Source organism: Eurytemora carolleeae, unplaced genomic scaffold (assembly GCF_000591075.1).
Source record: "Eurytemora carolleeae unplaced genomic scaffold, Eaff_2.0 scaffold904, whole genome shotgun sequence".
Lineage (NCBI taxonomy): Eukaryota > Metazoa > Arthropoda > Copepoda > Calanoida > Temoridae > Eurytemora > Eurytemora carolleeae.
The window spans coordinates 123,472-144,600 of record NW_019396809.1 but is presented as its reverse complement, the minus strand read 5'-3'; the positions used below and the strand labels follow the sequence as shown (position 1 = coordinate 144,600).

The 21,129-nt window shown below is 31.8% G+C and overlaps 1 protein-coding gene across 1 annotated transcript; it reads right to left on the bottom strand.

Moving 5' to 3' along the window:
* Nucleotides 1-6: 6 nt before the first annotated feature.
* On the bottom strand, nucleotides 7-19,402 carry LOC111708911 (laminin subunit alpha-1; the record flags this gene model as incomplete). The annotated part of the gene is made up of 22 exons (XM_023482417.1): nucleotides 19,227-19,402; nucleotides 18,872-19,010; nucleotides 17,654-17,725; nucleotides 17,338-17,366; nucleotides 17,244-17,296; nucleotides 16,640-16,701; nucleotides 14,576-14,684; nucleotides 13,696-13,747; nucleotides 13,160-13,209; nucleotides 12,984-13,080; nucleotides 11,972-12,043; nucleotides 11,591-11,640; nucleotides 11,205-11,316; nucleotides 9,981-10,076; nucleotides 8,889-8,939; nucleotides 8,297-8,395; nucleotides 6,132-6,181; nucleotides 5,489-5,495; nucleotides 3,652-3,735; nucleotides 1,522-1,673; nucleotides 232-306; nucleotides 7-39 (listed from the first exon to the last, which is right to left on the bottom strand). Coding segments are annotated over exons 1-22 (1,659 nt in total), but the record flags the coding sequence as incomplete, so codon positions are not given.
* Between the last annotated feature and the right edge of the window lie 1,727 nt (nucleotides 19,403-21,129).

The window sequence follows — 21,129 nt, the reverse complement described above, 5'->3', positions numbered from 1 at the left end:
AGGCGCCTGCCAATAGTATGCATCTAATCCAATATCTTCCTGTAAAGCAAAATAATCTTAATTGATTAACAAAAATTATATTTCTAAGAATATTGAAATATTTATTTTTGTTATACTCGTATGCCTCAGAAATATTCAAATAACCTTTAATTGAATGACGTAAGCATTTTTTAAATTGATTCTTAAATAAGAAGTAATTAAATTTCTCAATCAATCATTAAAAGTTTTTACCTGAGCTATAGTTAAACCACTAGTGACACTACTCCAATACGGAGGAATTTGTAAACTTCCACTTAAATCTGTAACCTAGAGTAAATAAAATAAAAAAGACTATACAAAACATTGATTAAATTTCGTCTACTTATTTCACAGTTTGGTGGGTTCTATCGTCTGACGTACAGAAAAAGTTAAAGAGACTGAAGTTCTAATTTCAAAACTTGGGAATGTCTGGTTCACAACGGGACCCATTAAAGTAATATGTTTTCAAAACTGGACTCATTCTTGATCGAACAAATGTTCTGAGGGTACTGTGGTGAATTGGACATGCTACTCTGTCAATGGAGGATCACTCGAACTTACGTTAACAGTCCGTTTAACCCTAAACAGGCCGTGATTTTGAAATTTTGGTACTTTTAATGAATAGAAATTTGAAACGATATTTTGTAAAATCCGTCTGAGTAAAAAAATCTGAAATCGCCAATAACTTTTTTGTAAATTAAGCTACAGATCTAAAAACTATATTTTTGTAAAGCCCTCGAAAAATGGATTTAGAAACATGTTTCACACTTTGACATTTGTATTAAACATTTTTTTTTACCCTTTTTGGTATTTTTTTCAACCCTTCTTTGCATCCGAACTATCAAAGTTATCGGTCTAATTTTGATCAAACAGTAACTATTTGCCTTTTTTGAGGCATTTCCGTATACTTTTGAGGCATTTCCATTTAAAAAAAAACTTTAAAAACTTTATTTGGTTGAGGTGTTTCCTCTTTTTTTGAAAAATGTTTAAAAACTTTATTTAGTTTAGGCGTTTCCGCTAATTTTAAAGGCATTTTAGAGGTGTTCCGCTTATAAAATTTTCGTTTTAGTTTCTCCAAAAAATTGTTCAAAATAATTTTTTTTTACATAATATGAGAAACGCCAACTAAATGTAGTTTTCTAACTTTGTTTGAAAAATGGAAATGCATCAAAAGAAAGAAGAAACACCTCAACTAGATAAAGTTTTAAAAGTATTTTTGAAGAATATAAACGCCTCAAAAAAAGAAGAAACACCTTAACTAAATAACACCATCAAATGGCTCCACCTTGATCGGTTGAATTTTAATTACTTATCTGGATTCAAACTAATGATTAAATAAATCTTGAGATTAATAAATGCATTCATCTTAATGTAAACTGCAATATCCTAAAGTTTTCAGCTCAGTATCTTGAACATCAACTTTTAAAAAGAGATTTGGATGTTCACTGCACAATGCACAAACTTGAGTCAGTCGTCTCGATCTATTTAAGGGTTTATATTTACCATCCATCCTGACTGATGATCAATAATCTCTACTCCATAATCAGCTGAATCACAGGACGAAGTAACACCGTAGCAGAAACATTCTGTACACCCTTCAGGGTTAGCGCTCTGTAGAGCAAAGAAGCCAGGTTTACAACGGTCACATCGCCGGCCTACAATTAATTATAAGGACAATTTGATATTTTTCTTATTTTTCTAAAAAAGAATATTTTATCTGAATTTTTCTATTTTTTTTTTTATAAATTAAAGAGACAGTCAATTGTTTTTTGAGTGACATGCAGGAAACGCCTCAATAAGCGGAAACCGATCAAATTACTCATGTTTTGATGCATTTCCGCGATTTCTTAAAATTTTTCGGAAATCCCTTTAAGTTCAAATTTTGATTTTTTAATCAATTTACCAAAATTGTGTATCCATTTCCGCTTTATTTTAATTAAATATTTTCGAAGGATTTCCCAATAATATTTTTGAGGGGATTTCCAATATTTTTGGTACGTTTCCTCATTTTTTTTTGATCCGTCACCTCTTTTTTCAAAAACTTTTAAATTGATCTGTTTCCGTTTTTTGAAATTGAGATTTTTAAAGTTTTAAAAAAAAACCGGAAACGGATAAAAAATATGAGGAAACGAACCTAAAATTTGAAAAAACCGAGCAACAAATTGAGATTTTTAAAGTTTGTGAAAAAAGCAAAAACGGACCTAAAAATATGAGGAAATTGAACAAAAAAAAATGGAAACCATTCAACTAAAAATATTGGGAAACGGATACAAAATATTCGGAAATCCCTCAATTTTGAACTTTTGAGGGATTTCCTCGAATTTCTAAAAAAAAACAGAAATTCCACAAAAATAATCTTTGATCTGTTTCCATGTCCCCGTTATTTTCAGTAACCCGCCATTTACAAAGGGTCATACCTGATACCAGAATCACTTGAAACCTTAATCATTAATAAGGTAGATAACGTCGCGTTTGCGAGCTTGACAAGTGTTTAATCTGTTAATGAGGCGTTTCCATAGCACCTTCCTGACGCAGGTCACTTTTATACTGGAAAACAATCATACTTGTTCATGTACAAAAAAACTTGTTCAGGGTACCATTGTGAATTTAAAATCTCACTCTATCATAGAAAGGTCACTTGAAACTAATAATATTGACAGAGGCCTATATGCTTTAAAATTGATTTTAAAACTCACAAGTAAGGCTTTGCTTTGTAATAACATGAAATGCACTTCAGTATTACTTTATCGTCGTCTTCACATTCTACGGTTTTCTAATCTGGTTCTTTTTCAGTATATATTAAACCGGCGTATACTTGAGGATTAAAAAACATAGTTTTTCCATTAAATCTCATATTTTTTTCAAAAGTTTAAAATTTAAAGTTTTTTAGTTTCTGCTTTTACTGAAAACGAAGGTTCGCAAGTTTGGAACTATAATAAAAGAAAAAATGAAAAGTTATCGTTTTTCTTAAACCAATGCCCATCCCTTGTTGTATACATTTGATATTTAAACCTATCAATTATGATTTGTGTAAAGTCAAATAGTTAAAAATACTGAGATTAGAGAGTTAGAGTTTGTGGCAAGTGTTTAGTTCCTGATTGCTACGCATCGTTTGGGGGTAATGGATAATACAAATCGTATGAGACGGACAGGTCTTCTGTTGATTTTTCGGGCCATTTGGTATAATTGCAGGTGGTCCAAAATTCACAAAATAAAAATCGCATGAATTTGTATAAAATAATTCCAACTCTGTTTGACAAAAACTAAAGTGGTCGGTGCTTATATTCGAACAACGAATACGATTTTTCCTTTTCAGTTTTGATTTCTATTAAGCTTTTTTTCTACAAAATACAAGTTTACAAATAAACAAAGAGAAGCAATTAATTTGCAGCTTCTCTTTGTTTCCACGTCTATATGTATCAAAGCTGATTGAAAGCTTGGTAGACAAAGAAATTGTAATCGAAAGTCGTCTTCGAACTTTCGAAGACGGTACTGTACATTTCCACCAATCTCCTTTGTCTAGGATTTTAATATACAAGCTTGCTTATATTTCTTTTCCTTGGTTTTAAAACGATTTTTAAATGAAAACAAGAACATTTCAGTAAATCAAATTCTAATAATATGTTTTGGTACCTGTGGCATGCTTTTTGCATTTACAGTTGCCAGTGCACTGTTCTCCATGCGTTCCAGCTAAACTGCAGGGGCAGGGGGTACACTCTGTTCAGAGATACATAATATAAATATAGGATATATTGTACAGGGGGTACACTCTGTTCAGAGGTACATAATATAAATATAGGATATATTGTACAGGGGGTACACTCTGTTCAGAGGTACATAATATAAATATAAGATATATTTGTACAGGGGTATATAGAAATTTATAAAAGTTTTACTGGGAACACTGAGGACAAAAAGGTTAAGGTAAAAACAAGGATCAAGGTTGGCCTGTGTGTCATTTAGAACCTGGGAGTTAAGTCTGGTTGAGATATTGCCTGTGTGGCATTTGATTAGAATCAAACAGTTAGTCCTGGTTGATCTTGGTAATGAGTAGACCTGGATAGATACGTCTCGAGTAAATTGTTATGGAGTAGGTATTTGCTACAAAAGTACCTTTTTATACATAATAAACATATATGCTCCTTACAGCAGGGGAGGGTTGAATTATATACATGCATAAGGAGTATTCTTTAGTTTATACATGTACATGGGGTACACTTTATACATGAACATGGGGTACACTAATAGATTATCAAGCACAAAAGGTGGCAACAGATATATGAACAAATTATACACGACGTCACAAGTGTCAAATATAACAAGGAAAACAATATTTTCTCACAGTAGTTGACATGTTTTCCAAAATTAAATAAATAAGTGTAAAAACAGAAAGTAAAGAACACACAAAATTAATATTATTTAACTGTAAGATAAGCACTTATATCTAAAAATATCACAATTGTTACTAATTTTGTCGGACACAAAAACTGAGTGGACAATTGTGACGTCAGAATACAACTGTACTGAGAGTGTACAAATTCTACGTTGCCATCTATTGTACTAGAATCTATTTGGGGGTACACTTTATACATGTACATGGGGTACACTTTATACATGAATATGGGGTACACTTTATAAATATACAGAGGTAATATACATGTACAAGGGGTACACTTTATACATGTCCAGAGGTACATAATATACATTTACATGGGGTACACTTTATAAATATACAGAGGTAATATACATGTACAAGGGGTACACTTTATACAAGTCCAGAGGTACATAATATACATGAACATGGGGTACTCTTTATACATGTACAAGGGGTACATAATGTACATGTACATGGGGTACACTTTATACATGTCCAGAGGTACATAATATACATGAACATGGGGCACACTTTATACATGTACAAGAGGTACATAATATACATGTACATGGGGTACACTTTATGAATGTACAAGGGATACATAATATACATGTACATGGGGTACACTTTATAAATGTCCAGAGGTACATAATAAACATGAAAATGGGGTAAACTTTATAAATATACAGAGGTAATATACATGTACAAGGCGTACACTTTATACATGTCCAGAGGTACATAATATACATGTACATGTGGTAAACTTTATAAATATACAGAGGTAATATACATGTACAAGGGGTACAGTCTATGGGATACATACTATGCATCTTCAATAAAATATGTACAATTGGGTACACTTCATGCAGGGTTGAAAATATACATATTCTTCACATTTGTACAAAATAATTCAAATATTTTGGCTTCTTTTGCACATTTTTGTTATTTAAATATAAATAAATTATATATTTTTAAAAATATGTTATGCACATATTTCTTTCAGGAACCTAGATTTGCCTGGGGACTAAGTTTCTTTCTACAAAAGTTGAACTTCAAAAATGTTAAACCAAGCTAAGAAAATTCCCGTAGTGCTACCTAGTACCTAGTTCCCCAATTAAATATACATATATTAAATAAACAATAAAAATGTTCTAAACTTATTTTAGGAAGATATAAATATTTATATATATATAATTATGCATCTCTATTCCTGGATAATTGGTATAGCCTACAGAACATTCATCACACCTAGAATTAAACATGAATTCAGAGTTCTGGACTAATGAAAAATGAGAAGTTGTTGAGCTAAGTAGGTATAGTTATACATCTACTCGGTTCACCTAACTATTCATAATTTAATTACCGTCCCCAAAATTAAGTAATTACTTAGTTAAAAATAATCCTTTTATCTGGGACTGAATGTCTCTGAACTATCAACTGCTTGTTTAAATTTGAACCACTGATTCAAAGTTAAAGATTTAGGAAGAATTCTAAAGCTTTTAATATTTTTAAAATTTAAAAAATATATAATTTTAAATTTTTTTTTTTCATTATAAATTNTTTGATGGAGCAGTGGTTAGCGTGTTTGATTCATAATCTAAAGATTCATGGTTCAAGTCCCGTCAACTGCAAAATCAAATCTGATGAATAGAGCCATACTGATGAGTCCTAATAGGACGAAACACTGTGTCTATGGATATATATATTGTATGTATATATATAACATATATTTTTTTACCTGATGGGACAATTCACTGTCTGCATAGCATTTTGATACTCCCTGTGATCCTAGAAAAAGTCTGTAGCAAAGATAGAAGATTACAAGTTCCATTGTGAACAACTAGAGTACGCGACCAATTAGAAAACATATATCTTCAGGGATATTTAAGGATCCTTTGAGAACGAAATAAAAGACTTTAAAAAAAAATTTTCTTTAAAATTGTAAAACTAAACCCCTGAATGGGTATTATATGCAAGAGGCCGTTCGATGGCAATCAAAAACCTGTTGTGGGAATGTACCATGTCGTGCCGGTACTACTATATTTCTAGTTAGCCTGGGCTGTGAAAGCTAATTAGCAATCTGTATATATCTAGTCTGTGATCTGTAGTATATTTTGTAATACTGTTTTACAGTGCATACAATTTTTAGTGTCCCAGACAGTACAGTAGATAGCATGCAGTACAGTACACAATACACATGCAGTAAAGAAAACACAAACAAATTAGATAAAAAAATTACAGAATTTTCCAAGAAAGGACGACTGTACGGAATCTTTCATGCCTTTCTTTTGACATTTAAGTTTCCCTGCAGCTTAAAACAAGTTACATTCTTTGGCAAATCATCTATTGTATTAGTTAACCGACTATTACGACAAAAAATGTAATCTTCAGATAGTTGAATTTAAAGCGTTTCTCCTTATAGACACAACAGATAGAACTAAGATTAGTAGCGATCTAAAGCGCTTATTTTTCGCCGGAAGCCTAAATTCCCTTTAATTTTTCGCGAACACTCTCTTTAAAGATCGTCATGAAATTGTCAGCCTTTGTGGGTGTTTTATAAATGTACCAAACAAACTACAATTCAATAAAGTAAAATAAAAGCTATGCCTAACTCTAAGAATGACGTACAGTAGAAATAATAAAACTGTGGATTAGAAACAAGACTGTCTCAAGGGTTGATTCTAAATAGTTCAATAAAAATCAGAAATTATTCACAATATAACACTACACAGAACTATTTTAATCAATGATTTTTATTGTTCTGGTAATACCGTTAGCTTTATAACAAAAACAAATGCATATAAGATTGCTCAAATGTTGATTTCTCACTTATAAGTTTTTTTTATTTATAGGGTATGATACAGGGCGGAAAAAAATCTGGTATGTGAAAAAAATTTAAATAGCCCATAACTTTTTTTGTGACTAAAGCTACAGATTTAAAAACTATATTTTTAAAAAGCCCTTAAAAAATACATGTAGAAAAATATGTCACACTTTGATTTTTGTCACTTTTTTGACCCTTTTTAAGTCATTTTTTAACCCTCCCTAGCACCCAAACTATTAAAGTTGTCGGTCTAATTTTTTTGTTCTTTGAGCTGGCCTTGAAAAATTGGGCTATGAGCATGCATTTCAACACTATACCTATTCTCAACGGCTTTTTTATACATGCATACTTAATACACGCCTTTTTGTAAGTTTTTTTAAATTTCCATAAATTTAATACAAAACAGGCTGGAGGGGTCAGGGCGTTTCACACCCCCCCCCCTCTAGTTTTGTTCTCCAGGCATTCTTATTTTTGACACTATCAACATGAAATGTTGTGACTTTTAATGAATAAAAATTTAAAGGATTTCTTTGTAAAATAATTTTTTTCCAATGCATAGGGTAGCCAGGTAGGGTGCAGGGCGGTAAAAAGTCCATCATACATGTTTTGTGACTAAATCTACAGATCTAAAATTATATTTTTGAAAAGCCCTTGAAAAATGGATGTAGAAACATGTGTCATACGTTGATATTTTTTTAAAACAGAACAAATTTTTTTTTTGCATTTTTTACCCTTTTTTTGGCATTTTTTTCAACCCTCCCTAGCACCCAAACTATTAAAGTTTTCGGTTAAATTTTTTTTTCAATGAGCTGAAATTGAAAAATGGGGTGATGAACATGCATTTCAACTCTATAACTATTCTCTAAGGCTATACATAGATTCAGACCCCCCAGCCTTTATAGGGTTAAAAGTTTTACCAAAAATGGAGAATATGAAGAAACTGAATAAAATAATATTTCATAACAAAAATATTGATATCCACAAAACTGCCTAACCCCATACGTGAAACCTGGGTTTCAAAACTGGTTTTCATATCTATACCCTGTCTTAAAATTCGGACTCTGTAATGCAAAAGATACCTGGAGTTGAACAGGAGCAAGGAACACAAGGTTTAGGATCAAATCTTGAAACTCCGTTAGGTCGGTAGTAACCATCCACACACCGTTCACAGTTTACCCCTTGCAAGTACAAAGTTGACACTATTCCTAGATGTCGGGTGTGGGGGGGGCGTTGCAGCTCTTGTGTTTTTTTTTACTTTTCTAACACATGCCACCCAATTGTAGCTATACAAATAATGCATCAATTTTCAGGATGGAGTTAACTTTGCAGTGACGTAACGCCGCCTTTGACCTTTGGTTTATACGAAACCAACTCATTTATAAATTTTGTAGACCTAGCTACTCCTGGACATTTCAACAATCTACAATTTAGGAGTTTAACAGACTTGTTTTTAACTTCTGGTTAGAAAAAGTGATTGATAAACAAGCTGATATATTTTTGAGTGAGCCAATGGCAATAGCTTTTTAGAAAGCCTATGCAATTTTACATAGCTTTTTGGGTCCAAGGTATTATGGGTAAAGATGAAGTGGACAGGACTAGATTGACAGTTTGCATTTTTGTGGTGGGTGGGGTGGGGTGGGGTGGGGGTGTGGTGTGTGGTGCATCTCTTACCTGTAGTTTTATCTCTACAATCCAAACAAATTCCTCCACCAGATTTCTTTCCTGAACACAATTATTAATAAAATATCAAACATATTCCTCCACCAGATTTCTTTCCTGAAAACAATTATTGATAAAATATCAAACATATTTAATATTTTGTTTTTCTACGTTTTATAAGAACTAAGAGGAGGATGGCTTACAATACAATTTCATTTAAAAAGGATTTTACTGTAGAATTTGACAGGACCGTAGAGGTTCAAGTGTGCTGTGTTCAAGTGACAGAATAACTAAAAGATACATCTATTTATTAACAATCAGAAATTTCAAACAGTCAATTATTGCAAAGTGAAAACTGGAGAAGTTTTGAGAAATTATGAAGTACTATAGTAGCATCCTTATGTAACTAGGGATGTTAACGTTTTTATTTAAAAAGAACGACGTTTCGTTATAAAAACGATGGCAAGAAAACGAAAAAAACGATCGTTTTAAAAAAGTTCGTTTTTAAAAACTATCGTTTTTAAAAACTATCGTTTTGATAAAGCTTGTCATTAACGATTGTTAACAACTTCCCTTCGTTATCAAAGACCCTTCGTTAACGATCGTTAACGACAGCCCTTCGTTGACGATCATTAAAGAAGACCCTTTGTTAACTTTGTTAACAATTGTTAATGAAGACCCTTCGTTAACGATCGTTAACAAAGAGAGGAGCTGAGAGGAAACCGCCCTGAAGGGCATCAGTACTTATCATTGATTAGTTTTAAAGAAAATATCGAGAAGTTTAGCGCCCCTGAAACTTTTTACCTTCATGTAAGACGACATTCGATAAACTTGCATGCAAGTTTTTTTTCAAAGTTCATCGTTTCGTTAACAATCGTTAACTACAACCCTTCGTTAACGATCGTTAACGACCACCCTTTGATTACGATCGTCAACATATTTATCAATTTTTTTACAAAAACGATAGTTTCAAAAACGATTGTTTTTCTTTGGGTCATTTTAAAAACGATAGTTTTTTCCGAAAACGAAACGTTTGTTAATGAAAACGATCGAAAAACGAAACAATTTTTAAAATTGTTAAAATCCCTTTTTTTATTTTATCACCTGCTGTGTTTAGACTTCCTCTTTCAGCTTCAACCAAAGGATCAAAATAACATTCGTCAGCGTGTCCGAAACATTGGCATCTTTCACATTCATTACCTAAACATTGATATCTGTCACATTCATTTCCTAAACATTGGCATCTTTCACATTCATTTCCTAAACTTTTGCAAAATTTTAAATAACCTGATTTTTAATCAAGAAAAACTGAAAATGTGCAAATTTCCTTTGACAGGTTTTTTGCAAAAAATTTGCAATTTTTTTTTCGCAAAACTTGTGCAATCCGTTTCCTTATGTCATAGGCTTTCCAAAAAGCTAAATTTTATCAAAATCTGACAAGTGAAAGTGGGTCAAAACAAAGATTTAGTTTGCTACAGGCAAAAGCAGTCATTCAGGCAGTGTGCCTGAGGACTCAGGCAGTCAGTATTAAAGCCCGGTTTTAGGTCAAATTGACCCCCCCCCCAGCAGGAATAGGGTTAATTTCCTAAACATTGATATCTTTCACGTTCATTTCCTAAACATTGATATCGTGAACATTCAGTTCCTTAACATTGGCATCTTTCACATTAATTTCCTCAACATTGATATCTTTCACATTCATTTCTAAACATTGATGTTTTCACATTTATTTCTAAACATTTATATCTTAAACATTCATTTCCTTAACATTGCATCTTTCACATTCATTTCCTAAACATTGATATCTTTCATATTCATTTCCTAAACATTGATATCTATAACATTCATTTCCTTAACATTAAAATCTTTAATATTTATTTCCTAAACATTGACATCTTTCACGTTAATTTCCTAAACATTAATATCTTTCACATTCATTTCCTAAACATTGGCATCTTTCACATTCATTTCCTTAAACATTAGCAACTTTCACATTAATTTCCTGGTTCCGAGTTATGATCGGACATACAAAAGTCAAACAGAGATTACTACTTTATATACAGATATACCTGATATATTTGCTTGAGATTTATAGTAAGAGTAACCGTATGATATGCAGGTCCAAATGCAAGAGAGGGGGATTGCCACCATCTAAAAAGTTCAAGTTAGTTTAAGAACTAGGGCTATTTTATTATTATCGTTTCATTAATTATATTTGTAAAATTAGATTGTAAAATCATCTGATTAATTGTGAATTGATTCCGGTTCTTTCTGATTATGAGTGTACAATTTTTACTTTTCGTTTTTTTTATTAAATTCTGATTTTACCTGAAATATATTTTCCAGGTCTCCATCGTCTTTGATTAAACATCGGACAGCAGGAGTCACAGAGTGCGCCACAAGTGTTGTGGCGGCATCTGCACTCGTAATCTCCGGTATCCTACACACAGTTTACAGCTGACCTGTGGGATTGCGAATTCGGAAAAAAATTTTGTTTATTATTTAAATTTGAGAACAGAAAAAGCAAATAATAACAGTAATTCAGAAAAACAAAGATATGCAAGAACTAAAAGCGATTAAGTTTAGATTTTTTTTGTTTCTTAAAAATTTTGTTTGCGGCTTTTAAAACAATTCTTTTAAACAATATAACATAAATCTGAACATTATGTGTTCACAATAAACCTAGGAATATTGTTAGCAAAATATAATCTAACCTGCAGGACCGGGCACTCTGATGCATGCCCATGACAGGGACACTGTCCACCTACAATACATGCCAATCATGTGTTGAATTTAATAAATTTTAGCCAGGTCTCTATAACTATAAATCTAGTTCAGGGACCTTATTAAGTGATAGATCCAAATCATCCAATTAATACCTCTGAATAAGTGAAGGGAATTGATTTAATTTTTCACTTTTCATGCTGGAAACATGAATTGCACCACTTTAAATAACAAATTCCGCAAAAATTGTTTTTAGCAATATGCAATGAGTAAATGGCAACTTGAAGAGCAACAATTCAAAGCTAAGATTGTTGATAGATAAGGGGTGTGCTGAGTGCCCTGAAAGCTTTGTTTCTTTAAATGGCACTAACCTATAGATACATCCTTGATTGAGTAGAAATATCGTCTGGCAATATCAGCATACTCTGGATGTGCAATGTCTCCTAAAAATATTAAAATATGCAAAAATTATAAAGTATGCTAAATATGCAAAGTAGTATTCTCAGTTTGGGTGTTTGTTTGTTTTTGTGTCTATTTATTACTCACCAACCCCTTTAACCAATTTGTTTTAAATTTTGATTGGAGAACCCGTTAGAACCACACGAATGTTTTTGCTTGGTTATAAGTTTTAAATTGAGTGGATTGACTTTTATTTCAAAAGTTTCATTTCCAAGCAAAGTTACGTCCTCAAGCAGCACAAAAAATATACTTTGCTTATTTTGTTTGTCTGTCTGTCCGTTTTTATCCAATAAGCGTCAACACGGCTGAACCAATTGGACTCACATTTTGTGTGTGGGACTTCACATGTCCCTAGGGAAGGTTTATAAATGATCAAAATTTCAAAATTTGTCTCCAAAATTCAATTTTCATAAAATTTGAAAATTCCACAAAATTTTTTTACAAAATCCGCAACTTTTTTTTATTTTTGTTTTACAATGTATACAAAAAGAAAATGTTCATTACTGAAATATAAGATGGGCGCCTTAAAAGCCCAGTGTTGAAAAATTATAGGAAGGTACTCTTACAACCTTTATGAAATCAAAGTAATTTTGATGGATGATAATTTTTTTGTTGTTGAAAATTTCCATTTTGCAACCAGTGATCAAACCTTTGGTAATTTGGTTGACAGCGTCAACATAAATGCCAGAATTTAACAAAATTGAGCTAGGTCACTGAACTATCTACCGCCGGTTCAAATATTAAATCCCCACGGTTCAAAGTTATAAGATAAAACATGAGAATTTGAATCGGTGGTTCAGGATTTGAGCCGGTGGTATGCTGTATTTAAAAGAATTCAACTAAATATTTTTGACTTTATGTGAAACTCTTGTAAGCTCTTTCTAATGATAGTAAAAATGCCAAATCTCCAAATTGAAAACATACCTAGAATAGTTTTATCAATCGCGAGAATGTGAAGTTTCTGGAATCTCAGCCGAATATATCGTGCTTTAGTGAAATCCAGCAAGGTTTTTGATGGACCCTATATAAAAAATGATGGTGAGAAATATAAAAAAATACATTTTATGTTTTTAAATTTTTTTCATAAATTAATTTTTTACCTTAGCACCTGGTCTTCCATTGACAAGAGAAATAGAAATTTCGCCATTTTCTGAAAAACAAAAATTTTGCTAAATAATTTTTCTAAAAATTTTCTCCTGAAACAATTTATTTGATGAAAAAAAATTACAGTGAAATCAAAGTTTTGCAAATTACAATCTTAAAGATTTTTTTTGAAAATGATTAAAAATAAAAACGTTCGTTGCAAGAAAACAAGTAGAAATTATAATAGTGAGGTAAAACTGTGAGTTTTTAATTACGGTTTTCTTTTTGTCGCGAACTTTACTTCTTCAATTTCACAGTTTAAATCATAATAAAAAAAAATTTACACTTACAATTATATTTCTTTAACAATATCTGAGCAGGCCCTATAAACCGAGTTGAGTTGGGGAGGCATTGTTAGTGCTTTTCTAATTCCCGTCCACCCTCCCCTCCCCCATTGATACAAGTTTTTCTTGCTATAATGGGGGGGGGGGGGGGGGGGGGGGAAATGATTCAAATTTTTTAAAAGTTCACTTTATCCGGATTAAAGTCTTACCAATAGGTTTGAGACTTGAATAGTAACTGGTACAGATAACTTCATCATCAGCCTACAACAAGAATATAGCACTGACAAAAGCGATAGCAATAACAAAAGACAGAGAAAACAGCAAAAATATAACAACAATAACATAAAAACAACCAAACAACTTACACTATAACAACAATTCTACTACAAAATAACAAAAAAACATTTACATCAACAAAAAAAATAATTAAATAAAAAATAAGATTAAGAACTTGAGTATAATAAGCAGTGCGCTTGGAAACTTTAAAACACCAGTTTCTGAAAAAAATACTACTCTAGCCAGGAGCGGATACTGGATATAAGTGATGGGCGTGCTAGATTTATTTCGGAACAAAAAAATCCAGATTTTGGAACAAAAAGACGTGCCGCAGACGAAAATCTTCTTTAAGATAGATATTTTCCCTTCTTTGCACTAGGTTATCTTTCCCTTAAGTGCTATTGAAAAGCTATTCTTAAATCTCAGGGGGGTGCGAAGGTCTTACCGCCCCCCCCCTGTATCCGCCCCTGCCTTTAAGACATAAAGAAAGAAGTAACTGAACTGCTTTGACAAATTTGAGCCACATCTCTCGTGAACTGGTTCAAGTTGAGGAGACATGTTTCAACTACTTCTACATATAATTCAACTATATACAATCAAAGACAAAACCCATTTATCATCTTCGAGCTCTCTCTTTGATACCTTACAAAGATATTTTTGTTATAAAGAAAAACACTTGAATCTTTAGGATAAAAAACACCAGGTTGCAACCATGTTAAAAAACATACCCAGCAAGGCAGAAAACACCTGAAAGGTAAGGCAAAGCAGGGTTGGCAACCATGAGAACTTCAGAAGAATTTTTTAGCAATTTACCTTATAAACCGGTTTTCCTTTCCTTGGCTCTATACCATAGTCGAGCCAGCAGTCCTGGTCAGACATTGCATGGTACTGCCACGCTTCCCAGTTCACTCCATCCAGAGATCTATATCTCAGCTTACTTTACTACAATTACAGTTTATATTGTGTGACAGACATGATTGGGGATGAATTATCAGTTTTCTCATTTGTTTTTGAGTTATAAACTCAAATTTGTTGGATTACAAAAACCCAGCTTTAAGACCTATTCTTAGACTTGACTCTGACGACAGCTTGTGTCATGTGATTGACAGCTGTGAGATCTTAGACTGGACATAGAAGGTAGGCCTAATGAAAATAAAACCGACCTTGGATGGTTATAGTGGAGAATAAGACTCACTGTTGAGTCTTGTTCTTATAAAAAACTCAGAATGCGCCAATTCCTACCAGGAAAATCCACCAATTAGAATAATAAACTGTTTTTTAACACAACTCTGTGGAAAATAAGATACAGCTTGAATCAGAAAGCTCAAGCCATAAATAAGGCCCAGCGCCAGTTTAAACCTAAGTCAAGTTTTCTTGAATTTTTGAAATTGCATGGCTCTGGAATCTGCAGATCATTCCACTATCATTAATCTTTCAAATAATTCATATAACTGTTCAATGTTCCTGTCTTTTATGATGTTTGTGTTTAATCATTTGAAGTTTAAAGAGGCTCCCCAATATTCTGAGATGTAAACCCTGTTTCTAATTTCTGTGCAAGACAACTTCGCTTATATTTCGTTATAAAATATTTTTACTCTGGGAGATTAATAAAACGTTTTTATTTTTCCTTTAGAAAATTTGATTTTGTTCGTTTCTTTGATCAAAGTATAAATATTATTATTATTATTATAAAGATTTATTCACACACAAAGATATAAATACATATATAAATGGTGTAGTTTAAATTTGTTTAAATAAATTTTTTTTGAAAATACAGGTTTCCAAAAGAAAAGAGAGAAAATATGCAAAATTATGCATGAATGTTATAAAAGCAAACTTTTCGAGAAAACAATTTTTTATCTTTGTGATTCTTCTTGTATACTGCCTGCTAAACTACGAGTATTTTCTTGAAGAACTATTTCTTGCTCTTCTGATAGCATGGGTTTTCCAAAGCTCTTGTCTTCCAGTTTTCTTTCTCAGACTTCTGGTATATGATTCTCCTCCTATTGTGTACAGGAATTTGGCACTAATTGCACACGTTTTCAATGCTAAAATTTACTGCATTGTTCAAACTGTTTGAAGTACTGTGTTTAATGTACTCTTCATTACTCAGTGAGGCTTCAATCTTAGCTTTATCTTCATTATTCAACAGCTTATCTATTTAAACCCGATCTTCTGCTCTCTCATCTAGAGCTTTGGTTTTGTTGCATGGGCTGTACTCGAGGAAACCAATCTAGAAATACTCGGTCCTTTTGTCCTTCAATCCTTGCTCTCTCTTCTTCATCTTCTTCTCTGTCAAAACTGTATCGAATGCAACAACTGGTTTCCTGTTCCTGTTTCTTGTTATCCCGTTTGGATTATCCTTTTTCCATTCTAGGAAATTTTTCTTTAAATTCTCATACCATTCCTGCAATACCATTCATGTTCGCAATCATTTGATATCTGTTCTTCTTTTCCTGAATCATCACAGGAAACTGTTTCCTTGTAAATATTTCCTGTTTCCCACATCTTATACACTCTCTTGATGTTTTCTACCGTCTCAAAACTATTTGTGTTGATGTTTCTTGTTTCCCTCATCTTATACGCTTTCTTGCTGTTTTCTACTGTCTCAAACAATCTATATGTGTAGTTTCTTACTCATGTCCATCAGGAGATAGATAATGGTCTAATAATGCCTTAATCTGACGTAATTAAAAGTTTTACGTCATTTTTTACAACGTAATTAAGCTAATCATGTTACATAGTTATTAACAGTTAAGATAAATCATGAAAAAATGTACAGCGTAATTCAGGTTTACAGATAATCATGAAAGTTTTTTTTGTCGGAGATTGTTATTTAAAAAACGTTTACTGCAAAAATAAGAAGTAAAGCTTTTCCTTTCTAGTACCCAGTTTGCAGGCCGTGGAGATTGTCCAGCAGTTAGGATAAGGTAGTCAACCTGAAAACATTAACAGTATAATATTTATTTATAAATACTATGCTTTTAGGGCGTTTCGCGCCCATCTTCTATTTAAATTGTGAACATGTTCTTTTTGTTTACATTTTAAAACACAGAAGAAAAAATTTTTGTGGATTTTAAAAAAATTTCGCGGATTTTCAAGAATTTAAATTTTTTTACGAAATTAAAAACCTTTAAAACACATTTTTTTTTAAGAATTTCCTATTTAATGATTTTATAAATATCAAATTTCACTTCACAACTTTTTCTCTGAACACTAAATTTCTTCAAGATCATTTTTTTCTCCGTTTATCAAACGGAATGTTATAATAAACTAGCTTAGGGACCCCAGCTTTGACTAGAAAATAATATTTCTCTAAATTGTTACACACTCAGCTTAATTTTCCAACTAAGCGAGCATTCCCGTGGTTTTACACTCGAGTTCCCAAATCCAAATTTCAGAAAAATCGGTCAAGGGGTTCCGAGTTATGATCGGACATACAAAAGTCAAACAGAGATTACTACTTTATATACAGATATACCTGATATATTTGCTTGAGATTTATAGTAAGGGTAACCGTATGATATGCTGGCCCTTTATTATTATCGTTTCATTAATTATATTTGTAAATGGCCCAAATGCAAGAGAGGGGGATTGCCACCATCTAAAAAGTTCAAGTTAGTTTACTATTATAATGTCAAAAAGCATCTTGAGAAGTAAATTGATATCTAGTTAAGCAAAGAAAAACAAAATGAACGATTTTTCAACGAACTTTTAAATAAACTTACGTTTTTATTACTGAACAAACGATTTAATTAAACAATCCTTCAGTTAGAAAACGAACAAAATAAAATCGAAAAGGAACAAATTTTTATTACAAAAAACAAAATTTAACCTTTTAATATCTAATTCTTTTTAGCAAAAAAAGTTTAATAATACAAAGTAAACTACCTCTCAGTTCCATCTAGTATAAAGTGTGCAGGGTGAGCTCGATCTGGATCCTTCTCATCACAAATACCACACCTTCGATATTTATTTATTAAAGAATTTTCGTGTTAAATTTTCCCCGCATTTTATGTTTTCTCTTTGGAAGACGACATTTAGTCGCTACAAGATATTAAGTCAACTCATAGATTAATTAAATTAACAGATAAGACACGAGATGTAGTCTTTTAAAGATTTGGATAAAACTCGTTCACAATAACCCTGAAACAAAATTCCAGAGGAGTTTTGCGCATAACTGAAGTCTAAAAGTCGTCTTTCTTTATCCAGTGTGATAAAGTTCTCACTGTATGTCAAAAGGCCGGAGCTTAAAATTCATAAATTTGATGATTTATTCAAAATCAGTAAAAAATTATTTTGTTTGTCTTTCCTTCGTCAAGATGGAACATAACGACATTTTAAAGACTCGTTTCCATGCTGTTAAAATACCACAAAATCTTCCTAGTCCTGACTTTTCCACCAAAATGTGGTCCGCCTTTTTTGTGCTGTCAATAATACCGGAGATATTAAGAATTTAGTTCAGGATTCAATTTTATTAAAGGCAGTGTTCGCGAAAATTTAAAGGGGGTGTACGATTACGGCGAAAAATAATCGCTTTTGATCGCAACTAAGCTTACTTCTATCTATTGCGTCTATAACGAGAAAATTGTTAAAAACGACTTATACTGAAGAACGTAGCGTAATAATAATTCAGAAAGTTGCAAAGTGCGACTCGGATCGTATAAAAAAATAATTTAATTTTAAACAAATCATTCAGATATTACAATCTGTAGTCATCGATTATTTTTCGACGCATTCGTATAGAGTTAATATTTCATAATATTTGTTATTTGTTTGAAATTAAATAAGTCGTTCTTAACAATTTTCTCCTTATATAGGCGCAGCAGATAGAATTATTTTTCGCAAACACTTCCTTTAAATAAAACCAAAACTGTCAAAATCTTTACAAAATTCTTTATATCTCCAGTAAAATTAAAGCATAAAAAATGCAGACAACATTTTGGAAATTCAAAGTTTATAAGTTTTTGGAAATTACCAACACTAGAATGTTTCTTCTAAATCTAGGTTTACAAATATATTTAGCACAGTTTTTCAAAGATTAAAGACGACCTACAGAGCATCTTGCTACTGTCATGTTTGGTGAGACACCATGTTTCACGTACATACCTTGCATCCTTACTATCCCCTAGTGTACAGTACTGTTCCTGTCTGCCTGACCCACAGCTAGTGTTGGCTCTGACCTCAGCATGAGTTCCCAGGTTAAATATTGAAGGAAACAGGCCCTTAGAACTTGATGCTCCAAAATCTAAAGCAAGGGCGTACACAGGAATGTTCCAAGGGGGGGGAACTTTAACAATCTAAGACGTTTAAACATTTTTTTACACATTCTTTTCTGTTTTTTTTTTATGAAAGCTAATAAAAAGAACCAATAAAATATTTCAGCAATTTTTAGTTTATCTTATCTTGGATATATTTTTTAAATAGTTTCCTAATATTTTATTATCATTTAAACTTTTATTACCAAAACCAGTCGCAGGTTGTAAGCAGTAGAGGAGGAGCAGGAAATCCAACGAATACCGAAGTTGGTCTCCAACGGAAAACATACTTTTGATGAAGGAAATAAATTTCTCCCCCATTTTAAAATTTTTTTTGAAAATAGATCTGTTTATAAGATACTCATTTTCTAGATATTTTAAGTAGTCTGAAAAATATGAACAAAAATAATTAGAATGTGAAACTTACCTTTGGCCGGTAGTATGTTGGAGTTTTATACTAATAAGGAATTGAAGTTCTTTCACTTAAATAATATTAAAAATCATTCGAAGATCAAGTTTTTAAAGTCAAGTCAATTGTTTGATCTTACAAAGTGAAAAAATACAAAACTATACGAATACCAAAACAAATGTACAAAATATCAAATAAATCACAAGGCTAAAATGGGTTCGATGCACATACACTGAATATCACTTGAGCATGAGCCTATATATGCTCATTCTTGTTTATCATATAGGAGTCACCCAGGCTTAATATGTTATAATACGTTTATAATAATATTGTGATCATTTAGGAGTCACCCATAGAAATATGTTCATAATATGTTTATAATAATATGTAGATAATATATGGGTCACCCAGGCTAAATATGTTCATAATATGTTTATAATAATTTGTTGATAATATAGGGGTCACCCTGGCTAAATATGTTCATAATATGTTTATAATAATTTGTTGATAATATAGGGGTCACCCTGGCTAAATATGTTCATAATATGTTTATAATAATTTGTTGATAATATAGGGGTCACCCTGGCTAAATATGTTTATAATATGATTATAATAATATGTTGATAATATAGGGATCACCCAGGCTAAATATATTCATAATATGTTTATGATAATATGTTGATAATATAGGGGTCACCCAGGCTAAATATGTTTATAATATGTTTATAATATGTTTATGATAATATTCTGATAATATACCCCCTAAATATGTTCATAATATGTTTATAATAATATGTTAATAATATAGGGGTCACCCAGGCTAAATATGTTCAAAATATGATTATCATAATATGTTGATAATATAGGGGTCACCCTGGCTAAATATGTTTATAATATGTTTATAATAATATGTTGATAATATAGGGATCACCCAGGCTAAATATGGTCATAATATGATTATCATAATTTGTTGATAATATAGGGGTCACCCAGGCTAAATATAATCATAATATGTTTATAATGATATGCTGATACTATAAGGGTCACCCAGGCTAAATATGTTCATAATATGTTTATCATAATGTGTTGATAATATAGGGGTCACCCAGGCTAAAAACGTAATTTTAAGTAATCCCTCATGTAAAAAGTTAGATGGCTGTTGTACGAAGGTAAACCTTTATCTGATAATTACTGGTGAAACTAGTGTTGTATTTCTATTTGAAGTATGGACGATATAAAAGTTAAATTTCGTCTTCTGTTTGCAGGAAAAATATAATTTGCATAGCTAGTAATTTCTTAATTTCACAGAGTGTAAGAAAGTAGTCTCTATACTATATAGCCTCCCTGTTTGTGCTGATAGCCCTGAAAGATGTATTCAAAGATTGGTTCACTATCGTTGGTTCTCTCTATTGCACTAATATTATTACTCAGGTTTTAAACCCCATCAGAACTGTGGAGACCTGAGGAGACCTGTACGCTCGTAGGGGCGCCTAGATACCCACTCCGTTCACAAATATCAACATTTAACTTTCTTTTAGAATTTCTGAACATTAACCATGGTTGTTACTTGTTAGTATGTTCACCCGTATTTAACAAAAATAATATATTTTTTTAAAACATTCCTGTTGGTAATTTTGGACACCCCCCGATGGGTTTGAGTATTTTCTCCATTTAGATATTACAATCTGTAGTCATCGATT